This window comes from Sarcophilus harrisii, chromosome 4 (assembly GCF_902635505.1).
Source record: "Sarcophilus harrisii chromosome 4, mSarHar1.11, whole genome shotgun sequence".
In the NCBI taxonomy this organism is placed as follows: Eukaryota; Metazoa; Chordata; class Mammalia; order Dasyuromorphia; family Dasyuridae; genus Sarcophilus; species Sarcophilus harrisii.
This window is the reverse complement of record NC_045429.1, coordinates 265,917,354-265,942,069: the sequence shown is the minus strand read 5'-3', so window position 1 is coordinate 265,942,069 and position 24,716 is coordinate 265,917,354. Positions and strand designations below refer to the sequence as shown.

The 24,716-nt window shown below is 36.8% G+C and overlaps 1 protein-coding gene across 2 annotated transcripts in view; it reads right to left on the bottom strand.

Annotated features, from left to right (window-relative positions):
• CLIC5 (chloride intracellular channel 5) overlaps window positions 1–24,716 on the bottom strand; it is a 183,348-nt gene that overhangs the window by 95,521 nt on the left and 63,111 nt on the right. Inside the window, exon 1 of one of the 2 annotated variants that reach the window (XM_031964757.1) lies at window positions 24,351–24,651. The exons of the other annotated variant lie outside the window; for it this stretch is intronic. Coding sequence (XP_031820617.1) covers window positions 24,351–24,413 — 63 coding nt within the window. The 5' untranslated portion in view covers window positions 24,414–24,651. Of the gene's footprint in view, window positions 1–24,350; window positions 24,652–24,716 lie in introns of those variants that run through there. 2 annotated transcript variants of the gene reach the window in all.

The following is a 24,716-nucleotide window of genomic DNA, read 5'->3' as shown; positions in this document are numbered from 1 at the left end:
AAAGATGGTTTATGAGTTTAATTTATGGTGGATAATTAGTACAGAAATGAGGAACTCATGTCATTTCCCATCTTCATTAAACACATTTTGTGTTGTTATTAAACACCCTAAGCAATGTCCCCGAGCAGAAGATGCTACACTTAGCAAATGCTAACTAGATGGTGTGGTAGATAGACTGCTGGCCTGCAGTCAGGAAGACCCTAATTTCCTGAGCCCAAATTTTGGACACTAACTAGCTGTATGATCCTGTTGAAAACTATCTTTGCATGTACTTTGAAAATAAAATGCTACCATTAAAAAATTAAAAACAAAAAACAAACAAAAAAGACAGGTAGTTAGTGGATTGGACAAAATCTAGAACTTGATAATTTAAAAATCCCGAGTTTGAATTCTCCCCCATTTGTTAGCTAAATGACTTAGAACAATTCTCTTATACAATTTCTCGTATACAAAATGGAGATAATAAATAATAATAATAATAACAATCCATTCAATAGGTTAGTGTGAGGTTCAAATAAGATAATATATGTAAAGCAGTTTACAAACCTCAAAACATTATATAAATGCTAACTAATGCTATTATTATCTCTTATCATCATATTGGCCCAAACTCGTCAAGACTCAGCATTTCTTGAGGAGCCACAGCCATGCTTACTAATTCTCAGATTACTCACACTCTGGGCCACTGCTCCACCTCTTCACTACTTGTCAAGAGGCCCCTTCCTATACCACCACACCCTAATCTTCCCCCTCCACCCACATCTCCAGTTTCTATCGCTTCCTCCATTAGAATGTAAACTCCTGGTAAGAAGGGATCATCTTATTTTCTAATATTTGTATCCCTATCACTTGGCACACTGGTTCTCAAAGTTCTCAAGAATCCTGGGGTCTCTGAAACCCTTTCAAAAGAACCACCAATTAAAAACCAGTTTTTAATTCTACCCATTAAAAAAACCTTATTTTTTTTAAGTGATGCTCACTAATTTTTAATAGTATAAAGATACTGAGAACAGAGGTTGAAAACGACTGACTTAGGACTGTCCCTGGACCATTGTTATTTTTGTTCAGTTGTATGTAACTCTACCTGACCCTGGGAACTTTGCTATGGGGTTTTCTTAGGTAGAAAAGTTTGCCATTTCCATCTCTAGTGTTCCCATTTTACAGATGAGGACCTGAGCCAAAAATGAGATGAAGGGACTTGCTCATGATCACATAGCTAATTATCTAAAACATATTTAAATTTAGGTTTTTCACCACCACTTAATAAATGCTCTTTTTGTGCTACTGTTCAGGGATGACAGAGATGTTGATACTGTGAAAGGAGAAGTGATTATCTGAAAGATCAGAGATTGGGCCCTAAATTCTGCTATTTTTTTGTGTGCTCTTGATAAATCATTTCAGTCCTGTATAAGTCCTATGTAAAAAGAGGACGATGGACTTGGTGACCTCTGAAATTTCTCATAGCTCTTCTTAACTCATGATCTTGTGGCTACTATCCCAGGGGCAATGGCATTTCCAGGCTACCACGTGCTTATCCCAGAGACATAAATGTCAAGAATATCACTTGACAGAGTTACATCCCCAAAAATACCCAAGAGAAAAGGGCAGCAGGAAGGAGAAATGCAAAGGACAAGAGGGAGTCGATGACTTGTATTCAAGGGGAAGGTCTAAGCAAAGTCCAGCAGCTCGAAGCAGGGGTCCAACACCAGAAATGCAATACTTGCCCATAAAGAGAAATTTTCCTCAATTCCCCATGTCTATGACAGTGTGACAACTTCCTGGGTCTCAGCTGCTATGAATATTTCAGACAGGCTATGAATAGTAATAATGGAAGATTTATGCAGGGAATTGATCCAGGAAATTCAAAGTTCTTCATCTTGTTACTCAACCACTGCAAGAGAACAGGTCAGGGATAGGAGCCTAATTCTAGTCAAAGCAGACAGAGGTTGGAAGTTGACAGGTTAGGTTATCATCACTTTGAGAGGCCCAATATACAATTTCTGCTGCTATGCTACATTCTAGTAAAATGAGTACCTGATAGCTTACTAGTGCTGGCCACTTCCCCAAATGTAAATCCTTTGTGGGGAAGAACCTTGTATTACATGCCTTTGTACTCTTCACAGTGTATAACAGAGAGCCATGTACACAGTAAAATTGGAAAACCATTAAATGTTAATTAAGAGTTGGAGAGAAGCTTAGAAATCAACTAATCCATCTCCCTCCCTTTAGGGATGAAGAAATAAATTTAGGGTTCAGAGAAGATAATGATTTACCCAGAATCACATAGGCAGCTAGAATTAAAAGCCAGGTCAAGTCAAACTAAAGTCTCTTATTCTATATTTTATGGCTATTCAATAACTATTTCTTAAATGAATAAATATATATATATATATATATAAGGTGCAGGATTGAAAAAAGAGTTGATAATGTGGAAACAGAGGACCTGGTTTCAGCTCCAGGCTCTGATGATCTCTGTGAGACTGGACAAGTAACTTCATCAACCTGGACCTTCATTTCTTAATTTGAAAAATGATAGGGCTAGATGAGGAGACCCTTTCAGCTTCTGACATTAAATGTCATGGCCCTTGACTGAAAGACACGTAACTGAGGAGACCAGAATTATGTATGCAAAATAATTGGAGAACACATAAAATGAGGCAGTTTGTGGTTCTGTGAAAGAGCATTGGATTCAAAGTCAGGGAACCTGAATTCAAATCCTGGATCTGTGTGACCTTGGGAACATCACCAGGACACCATCGAGGGAGCTGGAATAGATTATCTCGAAAATCGCTTCTAGCTATAAGTCTAAGATCTTAAGATCATATGAAACTTTTATAGAAAAAATCTTCATAAATCAAATGATTTATAAATGAGTGATAAAAACAGTGCATGGATTTTTTTTTTTTTTTTTTTTACCTACCTAGGTAAAGGATAGAATATGGGCAAAATAGTAAAGTGTGTGAAGTTTATCTTTTGTCCTGACTTCGTCTTTCTATATTCCTCAACCTCTTCCCCACCATTTACCCCTATATGGATGCCCCTCATAATACTTTTCCATTTCTTCTCTGCCTCCTCTTCCTCTCTGCCAAGAATCACAATCAAAACAGTCCTAAAAGCCAGTCCTTGGGTTCCTGAATAGATCCTAGGATTTATATGTATCCGTTAATTCAACTTCTCCCATTTTACAGGAAGGAAAACCGACGCCCAAAGAAGTCAAATGTTTTGACCTACATCAGATACTAGCAGAAATTCAAATTCAGGTCTCTGACCACTCAATCTATATTTCTTCACTTTGCAGCATGCTGCTTCCAGATTATACTTTAGTTGAAACTCAACTCATATTCATGTTGTTCTCTTAAAACAACTTGAAATGCAAATGAATGGTTATTTTTTACACAGTTGTGGACTGAAAGGTTTTTTTTCTTAATTAAATGAAAGCTCTAGATATTAGAAAGTAGTTCCTCACTACTGGCAGATGGACAGAATGTCCCTGAAATTACCCTAGGTTTATTGTCCTTTAAACCAGATTTACTTTTAGTCTGAGGAATTTTCTCAGTTTAGGTTGGGACCTAAATGAGGACTCCATAGTTTCTTCCCATCATGGACATTTTTGTTCCCCTAAAAAAGTTAACTGGACCTGCAAGACTTGCTAATCTCAAAATTTGCTGAAGATGGAGGAGAATGGATTCATTTAAGTTTCTTTCAGGACCTGGAAGCAGGTCTATCTACCACTTTCTGCCTAAATATAATATGTATTTGATAAGACTTGAGACCTGAGATTTAGGCCCTGAAACAAGTCAGTTTTATCAAATGCTCTAACAGGAAATCATTCAGGTTTATGCTTTCACCTATCACATTGGAAACCATCTTTCATCTCTGAATGATTACATTCTCATCATCTCTTGCCCTCTTGTTCTGGCCTTAGAAACTTTGGTAATTCTAATGCTCTGGCTTCTGATGTTACTTCTATATTCTGGTGCATAATTCTAGTTCATTCTTTCTTTTCTTTGTACCTTGTACCTCACTTGTACCTTTCCCTTGTACTCCAATCTACAAGAATATATATTCCAAAATTTAATCAAAAGAGAAAATAGAACACATTAATTTATAAATAATAGTAGTAGCCGGCATTTACATAGCATTTTACATACTTATTTTGCTTGAACCTCTCAACCCATTATATCTGTGAATATGGTCCTCTACTTAATAAATAAGCTTGAAATGAGAAATAGGACAACGTGAAAAATGGAAAAGAACTATTAAAGAGTCTATAAAACACTATCCTTTTCACAGTGACAATGAAGCCACTATATTCAGACTCAACTTTAAAAATCCTGGTGTGCAAATCATTTCCAATAGAGCAGTAATGAACTGAACCAGCTATGCCCAGAAAAAGAACTCTGGGAGATGACTAAAAACCATTACATTGAATTCCCAATCCCTATATTTATACCCACCTGCATTTTTGATTTCCTTCACAAGCTAATTGTACAATATTTCAGAGTCTGATTCTTTTTGTACAGCAAAATAACAGTTTGGTCATGAATACTTATTGTGTATCTAATTTATATTTTAATATATTTAACATCTACTGGTCATCCTGCCATCTAGGGGAGGGGGTGGGGGGGTAAGAGGTAAAAAATTGGAACAAGAGGTTTGGCAATTGTTAATGCTGTAAAGTTACCCATGCATATATCCTGTAAATAAAAGGCTATTAAATAAACCCCCCCCCCAAAAAAAAAAAAACCTGGTGTGTTTTATAAAAACGTACAAATGGTTCTAAAGAAAACAAAGGTCAGAATGAAGCTAGACTAGACTGATTATATATGGAAGAAATCAGTGCTGGAGTTGCTAAATTTGAGGGTGTTAAGAGATCAATTCTCAAGATATGTGAAAACAGGGAAGATAGCAAATGATTGGAAAAATTATAGACTTTATCTTTACTCCAATTCCCCCCAAAAATAAAAAAGATCAAGAGAATATATATGTTTCCAATTCTATGCCTATTTTTCAACTTTTGTTATTCAGTCATATATGTCTCTTCATTTCCCCATTTAGGGTTTTTCTTGGCTAAGATACTCGAGTGATTTGCCAGCTCCTTTTCCTGATCATTTTACTGAACAGCTGAGGCATACAGGATTAAGTGACTTGCCTACAGTCATACAACTGGTAAGTGTCTTGGGCCAGATTTGAATTCAAGATGAGTCTCCCTGATTTCAGGCTCAGTGCTCTATCTGTTGTACCACCTTGCTACCCCTTTTCCAACTCTATAAAATCTTTATGAGAATAATTTGAACTTATATAGAGGGCATCCTTGATGAACGTATGAGAAGACAGTGGGTTTTGTCATTTTGCAAATGATATGCAACAGCAAATTATATCTTCCTAATCACATAATTAAATGAAAGGTACAATGCATTTAAGATTTCACAGTGCTTAATGTTTTTTGACTTTTTTTTTTTAATTCAGTAGATCACAATACTGATTTAAAGATCTCTTTTAACAGAGTATTTCCATTTATGTTCCAAACATACATGATTCCTTACAAAAACATAACAATAGAAATAATTTTGCTCAATAACCTTTCAATTATTAAGATCAAATAGGTTATAAAATGGGCAGCTGTGTGGGGAAGTAGATAAAGTTCCAGTCAGGAAGACTCATTTTCTTAGGTTCAAATCTGGCCTCAGAAACTTACTAGTTGTGTGACCTGGGCAAGTCACTTAATGTTGTTTGCCTGATTTGTAAAATGAGCTGAAGAAGGAAATAGCAAACCATTTCAGTATCTTTATCTCAAAAATCCCAAAAGAGTCACAAAAAATTGTATCTGGATACAATTGAAATGACTGAACAAAAGCCAAAACAAAGTTTTAAAATTGGCATGTTTGTCAAAAGCATTTGCTCCTGTCTTAGAAGACAGTCTAATGAAGAATCTAAATCAAAAGGGGATTTTCAATAGATGGTGACTTTCTCCAGAGATTCTTATTTACAGGTGACAGTGTGTAGATTCTATCAATATCTATAATATTATAGATTACAATCACTTTTTAAATATTCCCCTAGTTATAGAAAAAATGAAGGATAAGAAGTATTCTCCTATCTATTCTGTCTATTGATAGGATAGAAATTGGATAGTAATTGAATGAGGAATCACAGTTAAGTGTCTATATTTCAGGATATAGGAGTCTTGGATATACTTGAGTATATACTGTGCAGCCTACAAGATACTATTGTATGGACAACCAATAGAGCTGTCCATCATTGCATGTATCTTGAACAGACAACAAGAATGGACAAATGAAATGACATGAAAATTTAGAATGAGGATGACGATAGTAGGGTAGATGGCCTTTGGGAAATTGTACAATGTCTCTTTAACCTCTTGCCAGAGAAACTGTACATTATGAGTGCAGAATTGTCAGACACAAAGCATGTTGACTTATTTTGTTTAATTGTATGTCTTTGTTATAGAGAAGTGTGGGGGATTCATTGAGAAGTAATTTAGAAGTTAAAATAAACATCAATAAAGCATTTTTTAAAAAATTACACAAAGCTTTTAATGATTCTAAGCTTCTCACTGGCTATTCTTTTTAACATTAATATTCTTTCAGTAATGCTGTATTAACTCTGAGACATGGATTACAATAGTCTGAAAAATTAAAGGAGTAGGTCGTTCAAAAGGTATGGTGGACATTTTCAGGCTAATCTATACCATCAACAAAAACTGCACAAGAGCAGAGAAGTATGACTCCAAAATGTGAGATCAAGGGCTAACAATTACCATGGATTCTATTAGTGTCCGCCCAATAGCAAGAGATTTAGAGAAAGGCCCTGCATATATGAGGATTCCCATTCTCCCTGATGCCGGAGGACGATGTCTGGGATGACATAGTCAAGAACTGCACAGAAAAAGCAGTTAAATAAATTGTAATCTATACCAATGGAGGGAGTACCGGCACTGACAAGACTAAAGATCCCTTAGAGTAACTGAGGTAATAGAATCTCATAAGTATAAGACAATTTTTTTTTTTTTTACTATTGGAGAATAACAATAGAATAATAGTAATTCTTATTTTTACATATCAATTTTTACAAAATTTTTTTCTCAAAACAAGCCTTTGAGAAGGTGCTAATAAACTTTACACATAATGCTTTATAGTTTGCAAAGCATCATACATATGCTACCTCATTTGATCTTTGCAACAACCCTGGGAGATTATTATGCTTATTTTACAGATCAAACAAGATTAAGTAATTTACCCAGGATTACACAACGAGTGAGTGCTCAGACTGAATTTGGACCAAAGTTTCTTTGGTTCCAAACCCAGTGTTCTATTCAGTATAATGTACTTACTACCTTTCTCTAAATATGAAATGATAGACAGGAAGAATATTAGTGGAAATATAGCAGAGGGTGGATTAGGATTGAGAAAACCTGAGGGAGCAATTTCAATGGAGTGATTTAAGATTGAATGGGGAATAAGTGAATTCACAAAGGAAGGAGAGAAATTAGATGGCAGTAAAATGATGAAACATATATAATTAAGTATGTCTGTGTTTTAAGGTATGGAACTCTTGGGTATATTTGAAAGCAGAAAGAAAGACCCTAGGGAGAAGATGAACATGACAACAAGGTGAGAAAGAAGGAATAAAAACCATAGCATGGGTGAAGAAGAAACATTTTGTGGTATTTGGCCTGTGGTATCCTGACTCTGTTCCCTGACTCTCCCTCCTGTCTTGAATATTGACTATTCTATAGGGTTGTTAATCAACTAACTGGTTGGTTCATCACCTTTGAATGATAGTAAAGAATTAGAAATTGAAGGGTTATCCATCAATTGGGGAATAGCTGAGCAAGCTGTGGTATATGATTATAATGGAATACTTTTGTGCTTTAAGAATTGATGAGTAGGTTAATTTCAGAAAAACCTGAGGAGACTTACATGAACTGATCTGAGTGAAGTGAGCAGAACCAGGAGAACACTGTACATTGTAATAATATTGTATGATGATTTAATTGTAAATGACTTAGCTCTTCTCAGCATTGCAATGATCCAAGGCAATTCTCAAGAAGTCCTGATGAAAAATGCTATCCACATCCAGAAAAAGAATTGATGGAGTCAGAATGCAGATCAAAGCATACTATTTCACTTTATTTTTTTGTGTGTGGGATTCTATCTTCTTTCATAACATGACTAACATGGCAATATGTTTTTGCATGATTGCATATAATTTCTATCAAATTATTTACTATTTGGGTTAGGGAAGGAGAATGTGGAACTAAAAATCTTTTTTTTAAATGTTAAAAATTGTCTCTATGTGCAATTAGGGAAAAACAAAATTTTTTTTTTAAATAGCTGAGAATTTGAGAATCAAGTGAATTGGCATTAATTGTCCTGATTCATCAGGCCAGAAGAGCTAAGAAAAGGATCTCAAATTCTCTTCTGATTTTGACTTCCTTGATACCTGGGAATTTCCTGTCCTGCTCTGCTGATTCCAATTTGCTCAGTACTGTGGTTATTTGGATTTCAAACCCAAGAGGTTCTTCAGTCTAACCTCTAACCAGCATCTTCTATTCCTTAAATCATGTTTTGGCTGGGCTCTTACACACACACACACACACACACACACACACACACACACACACCATAAAATAATTGAATCTTTAAAGCTTCTCTACATAAATTTTAAATCTTGTTCATATTTGTTTCTGAGGTCATTTTTAAAGGCACCTCTGTGATTCTAGCCTTAGAGACAAACATACTCAGTAAGTTAGTGGTTTAGTGGATAAAGCATTGATATGGAATTAGGAAGACCCAAGTTCAATTTTATTTTCAGACATTTGTTAGGGTCACAGACCCTTGGGCAAGTCCCTTAACTGTGGGTTTCAGTTTCCTTGTTTGTAAAATGAAGGTAAAAATAGCAGCTATCCTCTAGGATTCTCGTGAGGATTAATTGAAATAATATTTGTAAAAGTGCTTTGCTAACTTGAAAATTATAGACATATTATTATTATTATTATAGAGTTTCAAAGTATTCAACTGATGAAATTCCATCCCTTCAGCTACATTTACTGGGCCACCACTTTAATGCTACTGGTAGCATCAAGAAACAATTGCAGTTGCTTTTGCAAGCAGTTTTCTCAAGTCCATAATCCATTGAATGTACCAGCTTGCCATTGCCTTGACAACGACCAAAATCTTTTTTTTTTTTTTTTCCTAAAGAGAATAACTAGGGCAGTTTCTAGTTCTCTTCAGTCTAAGTAATGGGATCACAGTTTGACTCCATTAAAACACACACACACACACACACACACACACACACACACACACACATTTTCCTAAAGGCTTTTCCTTTTCTTGTTCCATTACCTACTATATTGTTATGCACAATAGTTCGTTCTTTAATGAATTAGGTTCTAGATAAAGATGAGGATCTAGAGCTACAAAGAACCTTAAAGTTTATCCCAACCTTTTTCTTTTTACAGATAAAGAAACCAAATCTAAATCACATGATGACACAGTCAAAATCTAAATCCATGGTCTCTAACTACAAATACAAGCATTTTTCCTACTTTACTACAATGGCTTTGTGAACTGAAGGCAGATATCTCCTCCCAAACTCTATCCACAAAGAGAATGTTAATTCATTCAAGAGTCTTTCTTTGTATGTCCAATGATGAGCATAATGTCTAGCACTGATAATAATGATAAATTTAAAGTTGAAAGGGACCTTAAAAGTCATCAGGTCCAATCTCATTTTATAGATGAGGAAATAGGCACAGGGACATTAAGTGCCTAGGGTCACACAGCTGTTTAGTGTCTGAGGGAGGATTTGAACCCAAAATTTTTATTCTAATTTCACTGTTCTATCACACCATAATAAATGTTTGTGGACAGATTAAAAGCTAAAATATATCACTGGACATTAAAGTCATGTAGGGACCCCGAGGTCTTACTTTCCTCCTATCATACAATAAATATATTTTGTATTTCCAGTACTTAGCACACTGCATGGCTAACAGTAGGTGTCTAATAAATGTTTATTGATTGACTGATATAATGCCAGGTAGAGTGCTACACACTTTACAAATCATTATGTTATTTGATTTTCACAATAACACTGTGAGGTGAGTGCTATAATCATCTTTATTTTGTTGTAGTTATTAAGTCATTTTAGGCTCGTCCAACTCTCTGTGACATCATTTAAGGTGTTCTTGTCAAAGATATTAGAATGTTTTGCCATTTTTTTCTCCAGCTCATTTTACAGATGGGGAAATTGAGGCAAACAGGGCCATGCAGTTAGTAAATGTGTGAGGCTGGATTGAACTCAGGAAGATGAGTCTTCCTGACGGCAGAACTGGAATTCTATCCACCCTTCTATCTAGATACCCTTAGAAGGCTATTAGTCTTATGAAAAATAGCGATTTCAGTTGTGTCTGACTCTTTGTGATACTATTTAGGGTTTTCTTGATAAGGATACTGAAATGGTTTGATATTTTTTTCTGCAGCTCATTTTTACAGATGAGGAAACTGAGGCAACCAAGTGTTAAGTGATTTGAACTTGGGGAAGATGAGTCTTCTAGATACCAGACCTGGCACTCTGCCACCTATTTGTTGTTGTACCATATCTCTCGGTAATATGTTTGCATTTCACAGTGACCTCTTAGAATGATAAAGCCTTATCACTTATCACTAAGCTTATCACTAAGCACTATTAAAATAGTGATTGTATGAATAGAGAAGAAGGGACAAATAGGAGATAGGCTATGTAGGTAGTACCAGTAAGGCTTGACAAATGATTGGATATCTCAAGTTCTATCCCTGACCTGTCTCTTGAGTCCCACATCTTCAGCTGTCTATGACACGTTTCCATATAGAAGTCCTAACATGTTTAACCTACCTAAACCAAATGTCCTACTTGTTCCCCAAATCTAAAGTCTATCCTGTTTTTTTTTTTTAATTTTTACAAATAGATACCATTACAACCTTAATCTCATTTACTGAAAACCTCTTTTACCTTTCCCTCACCCCTTCAATTCTGTGTATTTCCCATCAAAATGTCTCTCGCATTATTCTTATTAGGTCTTCCAATTCATTCTCATTGATGTCACCTCAGTTCAGGCCTTCATTATCATACTCTTGGAGCAGACTTCAATCCATTTAGCACTTTGCTGCCAAATAAATCTACCATTTCATCACTCCCTCTGCTTAAAAAGCTTTCCTTGGCTCCCTGTTGCCTATAGCAAAGCTTTTTAAATTATGGGTTGTAACCCCTTATGGGGTCTTGTTGCTGAATGTAGGGGGCACAAAATTACTATTTATTGTCAGAAAATGTTTGGTTTATATGCCTATTTTGTATACCTATACACGTTGGATCTGATTTCTCAAATGAAAATGGACTGAAAATGGAAAAGTTTAAGAAACCCTAGCCTATAAACTAAACGAAATCTTTTAATCAAATTTAAGATCCTTCATAATCAGATCCCAGTCTACCTAACAATCTTATTTCTCACTATTTCCTCATCCAATCTAAAAGGACTTCTACATTCTATTTCTCCTAATATATCCTACACATTTCAGCCTCCCTCCTAAATAATTGACTTGACTACCTCCCCCTCCACGCCCTGCATTGTGTTGCTGATTGTTTGACAAGACAGACCATATATGTGAATGATTGAGTTGTATAGAGCAGTCTTAGTCAGCAAAAAGTACACTTTATTGTTAATGCTTGGTTCTCCATTTATTTGAATTCTATTCATCCTTTGGATTCAGCTCAAATTGGATCAATTTCTACAAAACCTTCCTTCACCAGCCCACTACACATCTTTCTCCTCCTACTTCTTTGCCCATAATTCTACACTTCTTTTCATGTAGTATTTTTTGGTTTCCAATCTCTTTCACAAGCATTCTATTATTGGACATCATCTCATTTGTGTGGTAGCATGGAACAATGAATAGCATGCTCAACTTGGAGTCTGGAGGGCTGGGTTCAAATGTTGCTTCAGACATTTAACACATATGTGGCCATGGAAAAATAACTTCACTTCTAAGAATCTCATTTATCCATAAAAGGGGGTGCTAATTATTGAACAACCAACACAAAGGAATGTAGAAGAAAGGAAACTTGTAAATCATATAAATACAAATATGATTCAACATGTATGTGTTCTCTCTGTCAGACATGGTTCCAAGTGTTGGGAACACAAAGGGAGAAAAAGTACATACCCTTAAGCAGCTTCCATTTAACTAGGAGTTGTTATTATTGACTAGGATATCTTTAAGGTCTCATTGATTCTAATTCATCCTCTGTTTTCAAAGATGTTCTGACACTTTTGAATCTAGTATATTCAATTGTATCTAATTTTAAAGATCTTTTCCCAAAGATTAAAATCAAATTGATGAAATAGGGAGTAGGGGAAAGGAATCATTCACACTTCTAGCTGGAAAGAGAATATTCTGGTCACTTTCTCCCAAATCCAATAGTAAGAATTGTTTTTCCTAAAAGGGTATCATGGAGTAGGAACAGTAGGATCATATTCAAGTAGAAATGGTAGGACATGTATTGACTTAGAAAAATACATATTATACATAATATTATCTATGTTTCAATGTATTTGGGGGGAACTAAGGGATACAGTAGATAAAATTCCAGGCCTGCAGTCAGGAAGATCTGAATTCAAATCTGCCCTCAACTACTAGTTGTATGACCCTGTTTGCCTTGGTTTCCCCATCTGTAAAATGAAGTGGAAGAGGAAAAGGCAAACCACTTCAGAATCTTTGTCAAGATTCTGATCACAAAGAGTTGGACATGATTGAAATAACTGAACAACCAAAAAAAAATAAAAGGGGGATTTATTTATTTTGTTAAATATTTCCCAATTACATTTTAATCTGGTTCAGTACACATTCAGGAATGTTGTATGTTTGACTCCAGCAGCAGACAATTGAAGTTATGCCCCAGTTTCAGAAAGACCTAAGTTAAATTCTGCCTTATACTGACCAAGTGCTATATGTACCAATGGAGTGAGTGATAAGTTTCCATGTTCCAGACAATTGGAGTTATAAATTACATTTGTTTTGCCAATCAGCAAATTTATAAATTACAATTCTTTGCCATCTCTTCATCAATGATCATAACAGAAAGTCTCCATAGTCAAGAAATCACACCTCATCCCCAAATAAGCAAATAAATAAATATGAAATAAGTACTTATGAGAAATCCCATATCTCCAGAAAATTTGTTGTTCATCCCTCTCTCCTCCATGACTTTGATCATAAACAGAATTGAGGCTATACCAAAACCAAATGTCATTCATTTGAATGAAAAACCTCGTCCAATTTAATAGAAGCAGCGTCAAAACAATTATTGACTCAAATGAGCAATCTTTACCATCAAAACAGTTAAATCTTTTGTTCTGAGTAATAATAGCTAACATATTTATAAAGTGCTTTCACATTTTTCAAAGCACTTTACATATATCTATTTTGATCTTCACTACTGCCCTATGAAGCAGAGTACTCATTTTACAGATGGGGAAACTGAGACAGATAGTTTAAGTGACTTGATGAAAATCACACAGCTAGTGTGACTAAGGCAAATCTGGGTCTCTCTTCAAGTCCAGCACTATTTAATATGCCCTCTCTGTCCCACAATAGAAATGGCCTTTACATTATATTTTTGTTGGTGGTAGTGTTCTAGAAAAAAAGTCATTACCTATATAGAAGGAAAAAAAAATTGGAATTTAAAGTCAGGTTTTTATACTTATCAGATGTGGTGGTAATGGCTCTTAAAAGGAGATCTTTCCCACCAGCCTAAGATACCTGAAATTCCTACCAGTAAAAGTACTTGCTTTGTTGGGTTAAGGCTTTATCATTCTAAGAGGTCACTGTGAAATGCAAACATATTACCGAGAGATATGGTACAACAACAAATAGGTGGCAGAGTGCCAGGTCTGGTATCTAGAAGACTCATCTTCCCCAAGTTCAAATCACTTAACACTTGGTTGCCTCAGTTTCCTCATCTGTAAAAATGAGCTGCAGAAAAAAATATCAAACCATTTCAGTATCCTTATCAAGAAAACCCTAAATAGTATCACAAAGAGTCAGACACAACTGAAAAAGACTGAAAAACAGCAACAAAATAGCACAGTGGATCTGGAAGGGGAACATCTGAATTTAATTTCTCACTCTCCCACTTGTGTGAGCTTGGGTAAGCCACTTAACCATTCTAATTCTCAGTTCCTTCCTCTATCAAGTGAAGAGACTAGATTAAATCATCTCTAAGGTTCCCTTTAGCTCCTGATCCTATGAATTTATTAATCCACTAGAATCTAAAAGTTCTTGAGATATGGGACACAAGAAAGTTGATGGTGGAAAGTTTCATTTTTGTGTCTGAGTCTATAATGTACTTTGTGTTCTACTCATATAATAACAATAATAATAATAAATAAAATAAAGCCAATAGCCATCTAGCCTATTGTTCCCATTCTACAGATGAGGAAATTAGCTCAGGCTTGCTTGGTCACCCAGACGATAAATGACAGAGATGAAATTTGAATCCCGACTCCAAGTCCAACATTCTTTCCACTATGCCATGATAATAGGGGTTAGGGAAAGGGTGTGAGACTATGTAGGGAAGGGAAAGAGCAGGGGAAGAGAAGATCTGGAGGCTGACCAAAGTGAGAGGATCTATAGGGTTTGAAAATGCAGAAATCAAATATGGATTACAATAAAAAAAACCAAGAGATAAAAGTATTCAAAATTAACTTTATCAAACCTGGCTTTGATACTGGATCTCAATTCCCTCAAAGATAAAATGAGAAGGCTGGTCTGGGAGGCTCCTCCACAATTCTAAACAAGGACCCTCACATATTGAAATTTCATTTTTATATCTAAGTTCATAGAGTACTTTGTAGTGTGTCAAAAATTATAATTTTTTCTATTTATTCAATATATTACAAAAACAATGGTAATTAATTTGACTATATTATTTCACATTGAGCTGCTGATTGTTTGACTGGATAAACCATATGAGTGAATGACTGTCTCAGTCTCTGCCAGAAATTAGTGCACTTACTGGGCACCTATTAGATTTAAAAGGGCAGCTAGATGCTGGTGCAGTAGATAGAGTACTAGGTTTGGAGTCAAGAATATCTGAGTTCAAATCTAGACTCAGATTCCAGCTGTGTGACTTTGGAAAAGTCACTTTTAACTTCTATTTTTCTTAGTTTCTCTTCTGTAAAATACAGACATATTGAAGAAGGAAATGTCAAACCACTCCTGTATCACTGCCAAAAAAACCCCAGTGGGCAAAGTCCATGGGGTTATGTAGAGCAGCAAGTGAACAGCAATAACTAGGTCCAAATCCCTGTGGAATCAATAACTATAAAGCATTACTCGAAAGCTCCTGTACATGCTTTGCCCATCAAGCAGTGGTGACAAAGCACAAGAAGAAACACTGAACTTTCAAAGATACCTAGTTCTGATCTTAAGTGCCTCCAAGTGACGATAAATGGAGCCTTTGTTTGGCAGCTGTATTGGATTTTCACTTTTTCAAGCTTTGGAGGCAGAAGAGAGAAAGGTGGGAGTTAGGAAGCCAGGAGAATACTGATCCATCATATATAACACATCCTGTGTTTGTCCTTGCAAACCATTTTATATTTTCTTTTGTTCCCTGACTCTTTTTCTTTTATAATATTACCCTCACTTCTACTTTCAATACCTAAAATTTATAGGGTCCTTTCATCTTATTAAAACTAACAAACAAACATCAAAACTCAAACTGCTTATAGGATCTCGTATCCTTATGCTCCAGCACCTAGCACAGGGGCTACATGGTACATGTACATGATATGTGGTAGGTAATTAATAAATATTTGTTAATTGACTAATACAGTATAGAGCAGTGATGAGACCTAGGTTTTAGTTCTGGCTTTTTTATTTATTAATTATGTGATTTTGGGAAAAATCATTTGGCTTTGCTGTGCATCAGTTACATCACTTATAAAATGGAGACTTTTATCCATTATGAATTACTGTTGATGCTGAAGTTATCTAACTGCTCTTCTTTGCAGAGGACATCCTATCAATTGCACTGAGTTCTAGAATACCAGGGTTTAAATATACTCCAGGGTTGAAAAGTAAGGTTCAAATTTCCTGAATGAAACTTACTGAAAATGCAAAAGAGCTCATTCTAACCATCCATAACTCAAAAAGTGGAAACTATTTAGATTACAACACATAGTTGGGTGAATAGCATATCAAATTAATCTATTAATATGTATGCATTGGGCAACGAGGTGGTACAGTGGATAGAGCACTGGCCCTGGAGTCAGAAATGCCTAAGTTCAAATCTGGCCAAACACTTACTAGGTGTGGGACTTTGGGTAAATAATTTATAACCCCAACTACCTCTACCTCCTCCTTCCCCTTCTTCCCCCCAAATAATAACAAAACAATACATGTATGTATTTCACAGAAAGATAAAGGAGCTGGGCCAAGAATGATGTAGATCAATTGGGTTGCATTTTTCATTTATAGTTTTCTGTCCTCAAGGATCTTATAATCATATATGCAACATATAAATGCATATATATTAGCCTATGTATGTATTAGTTATTAGTATGTATATTATTTGACTTAAAGAGATTGAGTGAGCAAATATAAAACAAATGCAATCCTGCCTTTTCTATTCTAGCTCTTTTCCAGAGTTCCAAATTTGCTAGATTTTTTTGAGAGAAGCTGTGACTGAAAGCAATCTTTTGCTGTTTATTGGCAATAAAGGGAGGCAATCAAGGAAATGGTGGAAAGGGTAAGAGTGAGCTTTCCTCAACAAATGAAAGCTTCACAAATTTGGTTGGTCCCATGGCTTTTTAAAAATCTGCTTGGAAGGCTGAGAAGCGCCTGGCTCAAATTTACCAAAATCTTGAAATTCCTAATCTGGACTAGGTAGCAAAATTAAGACTAGTTTAAATAGGACATTCAGCTGCCTACAAGGTTAGGACTGAAGGGTTTGCAAGGCTGCCTCTAAATATGTTCTCCAATCTAAGAATATAAAAATATTAGCTCTGACTTGTTACCTGCTCAGATCCTATCAGAATAGTTCCATTTCTCCTTTTCCTCTTCCTCATCCTGACTGCATGCTGACCTTCCTTTCCCTGCTCCTCCTTGACTCCCCTCAACACATACACATTTCTAAAGGAGAGGTTCTACTGTACTCCACTTCTCCTCAGGATTATTATCTTCTCCCCTACCTACCCAATGGTGATGAGTCCTAGTCTTTCAGATCAAAGACCATTCATACTGTTTTTGATGCTAATAATGGCTAATATCTAAGTAGCTCTTATCACATGCCAGGCACTGTGTTGTGTTTTATAATTTTCTCATTCCATCCTCACCACAACCCTGCAAGCTAGGTTCTATTATTATTCCAATTTTATAAATAAGGAAACTGAGGCAAACAGAATTTAAGTGACTTGCCCAGGTTCTCACAGCCAGGAAGTATTTGAACTCATGTCTCCTGACTGCTAGTCCAGCACTCTATCCAAGTTACTATTAATCCTTCTGGAAAGGTGGAGGCCCACCACCTGCCCTGCCTCTATGTCCTCAGGCCCACCAGGTCCTACTACATGATCTGCTGTGTAGACCAAGGCACTCTGCCATCCATTCTGCCCACCCAACCTTAAAACTTCTATTCTTGCCCATCTGGCCTATAACTGAACTGAATACTAACCCAGTTAGTATATGAACTCCTTGAGACAAATGGCCATCTCATTTTTCTAAATGCATCCCTAGCACTTAAGGTCCTTGGCAAATACACATGCCTAATAATATCTTTTACCTGTTAACAGCAGAAAAATCCTTAAGCATCATCCAATGAAAATTTGTCTTTTTCCCGGGAAGCCTGAGGTCAAAAAGTTAGACATCTTGTTTAAGAGCATTCTCACTGACACCATCCTTCTTTTTGTCTCTTACATCCCTTACAATGCTCATCAAAGCTTTTTTAACCATTTATTTCAGGTTCATCCATTCCCCTCCCACTGCTATCATCCTAATCAGAATCCTCATTATCCCTAATTCAGACTACTGCAATTGCTTCCTAGCCTTTATTATCTGTGATTCAACCTGTCCTGCAAACTCATGCAACCTTAATTTTCCTTTATCTATTTTCATTCTGTTATTCTTTTTTCTCAAGAATCTACTATACTTTTTCTTTAAAGTTGTACTTTGTTTATTGGAAATTGAGTGGATGTCCATCAGTTGGGAATGGCTGGCATATGGTTATAGTATATGAATGTATTGGAATATTATTGTTCTATAAGAAATGATGAGCAGGCTAATTTCTAAAAAGCCTAGAAAGACTTACATGAAGTGATGCTGAGTAAAGTGAGCAGAACCAGAAGAACATTGTGCACAGTAACAGTAAGATTATGGCTGGACTGGCTCTTCTCATCAATGTACTGATTCAAGACAATTACAATAAATTTGGGATGGAAAAATGCCATCTGCATCCAGAAAGAGAACTATGGAGAACAAATGTGCATTGAAGCACAGTTTTTTTCATCTTTTTTTTTTTGTTTGTTTGTTTGTTTGTTCATTTGCTTTTTCTTTATTGTAGTTTTTTTTCTCTTTTGGCTTGATTTTTCTTATACAACATGGCAAATATGGAAATAGGTTCAAAAGGATTATACATATTTAATCTATGTCAGATTGCTTGCTATCTTGGGAAGGGGAGAGAGAAAGGAAGAAGGGAGAAAATTTTGGATTTTTCTTGTATTTGGAAAAATAAAATACTATTGAGAAAAAAAAAAAACAACACTCCATCTTGTTTGGTTTTCAAGGTTATCTATTACATGACTCCACCCTACTGATCTAATTTCCTATAAGACTTCATCCCAACATAAACCCTCTATTGTCAATTAGCCAAATTCTTTATTGTCACACATAAGTACAAAATTGTCAATTCTTAACTCAGTGACATGCTGGGCTTTTTTTCCCCCATCTCTACTCACCTCTCTCCACTTATTTCTTCTTCCTACTCATCTCTACCCAGAATATTCTTCTCCTCAATCATGTAGCTTTTCACATCCATCAAGGCCAAATCCTAGTACCACTAAGAAGTTCCATAAAGACCTATCTGATTATGTTTGTCTATATTCTATGGGCAACACACAAATTAAATTTGAAATTTAGATTGGTGACTAAGAAAATTTAAACAGCACTATGACAACTATATGGGGGCAAAGATAGAAAGGGGGCAGGGAGAAGGGAGGCAATATATAATAGATGTAAGGGGAAGAGAACTAGATCTGGGGTTAGGTGAGAATAGAATTAAAATTGTGCCTCTGAAATAAATAGCTGTACATATGGCCATGCGTAAGTCATTTAAACTCTGTATGCCAAAGAAAACTAACATTATAAATTATAAACTGGGTGTGATCTAAGTGAGAACCCAATCCTGTGAAATCGCAGGTTCTTTATTGACTATGGGCAAGTCATTTACACTCTCTAAGACTGAATGTGTTCATTTGTTAAATGGGAATGATAATAGTGGAAATACAGAATTTTATCCAATTGTTGTGAGGGAAAGAGAAGATTTTAAAATTCAAGTTATTAGTAGAAAAATGGTAACTAGATTGGCCCAGGAGAAGAAAGAGTAAGAGAGGAAAAAGTTATACTGGTTAACTATGTGACAGTCTTCATGGTGACAGAAATGAATCCCAAATGATTCTTTTTAGTCTGACAGCTTCATATGGCTCTCTGGCATAGTAGTTAATACCCTTAGAATCAAGATTTGGGTATAATTTCTAACACAATTAGCTATGTGACCACAGGCAAGTCACTTAAACTCTCAATGCCCTGAACAAATCTTGGTCACCTTGGGCATGCCTTTTTACACCAATTCAACACCAATAAATAAATCAATAAAGCCTACTCCAAACTAATGAGGAATTCCTTATCTCTTAAGCCAGATTACTTTGGTTTTGGTGTCATTTTATTTATTAAGAAAAAAAATTGTGGGCTTATCTGTTGTACCTACAACTCATTTGGGCAGCTAGGCAGCAAGGGGCCTAGAGTTGAGGAAGACTCAACATCTGGAATTCAGATCTGGCCTGAGACACTAACTGCATAATCCTAGGCAAATCACTTAATCCAGTTTGTCTCAGTGTCCTCATTTGTAAATGAGTTAGAGGAGGAAATGGCAAACCACTCCAGTTTCTTATTTTTTCTTTGTAAACTAAGTATTTTATTTTTTCTAATTACAAGTAAAGATAGTTTTCAACATTCATTTTTTAAGATTTTGAGTTCCAATTTTTTCTCCCTTCATCCTAATTCCTGCTCCAAGACAACAAGCAATCTGATATAAATTATTCATGTGCAATCATGTAAACATATTTTCACACTAGTCATGTTGTAAGAGAAGAAACAAAACAAAAGGGAAAAGTCACACACCAAAAAAATGAGGAGTATGCTTTAGTCTGCATTCAGACTTCATAGTTCTCTCTCTAGATATGGATAGAATTTTCTTCATGAGTCTTTTGGAATTGTTTTGGATTGTATTGCCAAGAAGAACCAAGTCATTTATCATCTCTCTCTTTCTCTCTCTCTCTCTCTCTCTCTCTCTCTCTCTCTCTCTCTCTCTCTCAAAGTTGAGCTTTGTTCTTGGGGCATGAGGGGGATTCTCTCAAGTTTTTTGCACTGGGGACCACTGGGACTGGCAGCTTGCCTCTGCACACTAGAGTAGAACAGGGTTCTAGGATTGGCAGTTTGTCTGCTGCAGTGGGGCTACAGGCCTCATAGTTGGCCTGCTATGTCACTGGTAACTTCAGTGAGGACCTTGGGGTCTGGATTGCTGATCTGTGCTGTGGCTAAAAGCATCCCATTGGCTTGCCCTGACACTGCCTGTTCTGGGTTGTGCTCCCTTTTACTCAAATGAGACACATCTTTCCTAAAGTCATTCTAAATTTTCTTGGACTGGAAAATTGTTTCATTTCATCTTTTTGTTGATTCTGTTGCTCCAGAATTTTTTAAGAGACTTGATTTAATTTTGTTTCAGGGAAACTAATGTCTGCCATCTTGGCTTGGCCCTTGCTGCCTGCCCTTCCCCCCAGTATCTTTGTCAAGAAAGCTCCAAATAATATCCTGAAGAGTTGGACAGGTTTGAAAAACTATTAAATACCTTAATCTCTCAGTGCCTCAGGCACTAATATAACCCTAGGATTTATCTACTAGGTAACAGATGGGTTGTAATTTGTGTTAGTAAAGGGAATTTGAATACTGAGGGTCCCTGTCAATCTTCATCCCCCCACTAAAAAGTGATATAAATATCTTCCTTAAGACTTTATTCTATAAAGTGTGTCCTTATTTCTTCTTTAGAAGGAACTGCTGAGAGCCCTAGACAGTGTAATCATAACAAAAATTTTCAAACATTTTCCTATCCCATGAATGAGAATCCAGTTTATAAAAGAAAAAACTCGCATCAGAGAAGGTAAATCTTGCTCAAGATCTCTAATTTAATGAGTGATGAGTGACAATTAATCAATTGTCAGCCCATTAATCAATATACATTTATTAAGTTACAACTATGTTAGTAGCTAGGGACAGTTAATTGGTACAGTATATAGAGCACCACTTCTGAAATCAGGAAGACTTATATTAATGAGTTCGAATCCAGGCTTCAAACACTAACTGTATGACCCTGGACAAGTTACTTAACCTTAATTATCTCAATTTTGTTATCTGTGAAATGAGCTAGAGAAGAACATAGGCAAATCATTACAATAACTTTGCCAAGAAAAACCCCAAACAGGGTCACAAAGAGTGGAGACAACTGAACAACAACAATAATAATAAGTATGTACTAAGCACTCTGCTGCTCACTGGGGACATAGAGACACACAATTCCTGTCTTTGAGAGGGATGACAAATAAACCAACATGTAAAAACAAGCTATATGCAGAATAAAAAAGAAATAACAGAACATAAGTATTAGAATCAAGAAGTTGATATGTTGATTAGTCGTTAATTTGTTTTTCTTTCAAAAAATTCTCTAGAAGATGGAGATAGTAATATATGAGAAAATTAAGTTGATGCAAAAACAAGATAGCTATTACCAAAAACAATTGTGGTCTTAGAATTGTCTCAAGCTCAGAAAAGTTTAGAGATTTTCACAGTAACTAAATATCTAAATTTAATTTACTAAATATCAAGAGCAATTGAATTATTTAGCAGTTCAAAAATGAAAATTGTTTTTAAAGGATTATCTCTCCATTTTGTTCTCTGAACTCCTCTGTACTGGACAAAGTATTGGATTCATTATGAATGCAGTTAGTGCATAATATGGATTAATTATCTTTTGTCAGGGAAATTGATCATTGTGGTTATTTTAAAAGCCCTTTGGGATAGTGGAGATTTTATGCCATTGAAAGAAGTTTTCAAGATTGTCAATGTCACATTTCCTACGCACAGATGACTATTGGTTGCTTGTACCACTGAGAGAGGCCTTTTTGGCTCTGAAGGGCCCATTTGTATTTTTAAAGTCATTCAGGAATCTGAGACTGAAGCTACCTACTTACTCCTAGGGAATCTGAGGAAGCCCCAAAATAGCTGTCTTCCAGGAGAGAAGCAAAACTAATCTCTTTGTTCAGGTTTCCTCCTAGTCTCCTGATCTGGAAGCTGTGATTGAGGCCATTTCTGACTGGTTCTACAATACCACTCAGCTCCAGATATATGACTGCCTCCATTGGGAGTGGATAGTTTTTCCTCATCTTTTATGGTCTCTATCTCTCAAAGCACCTGGACACCCACAGGATGAGCTGTCATAGAAACAGAGGGAGGAAGATGGGAGGGGCTAAGAAGGGGGAGGCCATCATAAATCTCACAAACACATATCCAGAGATAATTTAGAAAATTGAATATGTGTACATACAACACATTTTAAGTAGATTCAGTAAAACTGAAATGACACTGTAGAAGGCAGGTATAGTGTAGGGTGTATCCAATATCCTAGCGCAAAAAGAGCCAATAACTGGATTTCAGATTTTTTAGAGGGAGCAAAGAAGTGATGCTAAGTGTCCAGGGATTTCTAGAAATCTAGGTAGTTTCAAGGTGCTTCAGGTTCCCTTTATAGTTTAAAAATAATAAGAGGTCACTTGTGTACAAGGATTTCCCTTCCATCCCAAGAAAGACTCAAGTTAAACCAACACTATGAAGTTTCTGCTTGCCCTTATGCCCCTGACAGTCACATCTTATTTTTCACCTCAACCTTAACTCCAGGTTTCTGGGGTTGCTTTTGCATTTTAAATATATATTTTTAATCTCATTTTTTCCTCTATCTTCAGCCTCCCCAATGTTTGAATTCTGTTACTTCCTTCCTTCCCTAAGAGTTTCTAGAGACAATATTCAATTGGCTTCAGGTTACTCATCTCCTGAGGGTGCCTTGCAAGGGACTGATCAAATGTTTCTTTCTCTCCACACAGGCAGGACCCAAGAAAGAGCCACCTCTCCCAGATCTCTTCTCTTAGCTACAGGTTGCAAATAAATTAAAACAGCTTTCAGCTTAGGCCATTACTGCATAAAAAACAGACTGCTTAATTTTGCTCTGTGCCTCCCTCCTGTCCATTCAGCCCTCTCTAATGTCCATCATTCTAAGGCTTTCCCTTTTGTTCACTAACTCTATAATTAGCTTCCAATTTGATGATGATGTGATCCCCATCACATTTATTATAAACACCTTGCAGGAATTATCCTTGCTTTGCAGAGCAGGGAGCACCTTTCTTTGCTTTTCCTTTTAGGTAAGCTCTTAAAAAGACAAGGAAAAGTACTGAATTCGTTTTCAGGTATCACCAAAGGAGAAACATATCTACAATCTTTGACCTTCCTTTCTTTCCCTTTCTTTCACAGTTAGGTTCCTAGAGGCTTAAGTATCAGCCTCAGCATCCAGATACCTGCCTCCACTCCCTCCCGCTTTATCTTCCTCTCGGTAACAAGCCCAGGTGGGAAGACGAGCGGAGTTCCTGCCTGGCTCTGGAGCTGGGGAGGTGACGACACAGTCAGTCCCAGGCGGCGGGTTTGACAAAGTGCAGGGCAAACTCTCCCAGAAGAAAGTAAACAGGGGATACCTGCCAACTTTTCACCTGACTCCTGTCTCTTCCCCGGGAGCGCCGGGGTACGAGAGAGCGGCCTCGGATGCAGTATTGCGCCGGCCCCTTGTGGACCGCTGCCCCCGGCAGGGCCACTTGGTCCCTTCCTCCCCTCCTCCTAGGGCTGCACGTGAGCCCGGCAAGGGCACGGACGACCCAAGGTGCCAGTGAGCGGCAGGTGGGGAAGCAGCGCCCGGCGCAGACCTACCTTGACGAATAGCTCAATTTCAGGGTCCTTGCTGTCCCCGTTAGCAGAAGCCGAGTCAGTCATGCTGTCATCGGCAGGAGCCACTGCCCGTATCCTCAGAGGTGGCCGCTTCAGCAACAGCTGGATGCTCTCCCTCCCTCCCTCTTTAATACATGCTAGTTCCCCAGCTGGGGACCTTCCGCGGCAGAGCGCCCACCCAAGAAGAGAGGAGCCAGGCTACCAAAGGAGGAAGAAACAAGTGAGCCCGTGGGGCTGACAGCAGTTCCAGGGTGCAACAAGTGCCGGGCCCGTCTCTGTTGTGTCACCGTATCCTCATCTGTCAGCGCTCCCGAGCTCCCAGGCGGCCCAAAATAGCCGGGAACACAG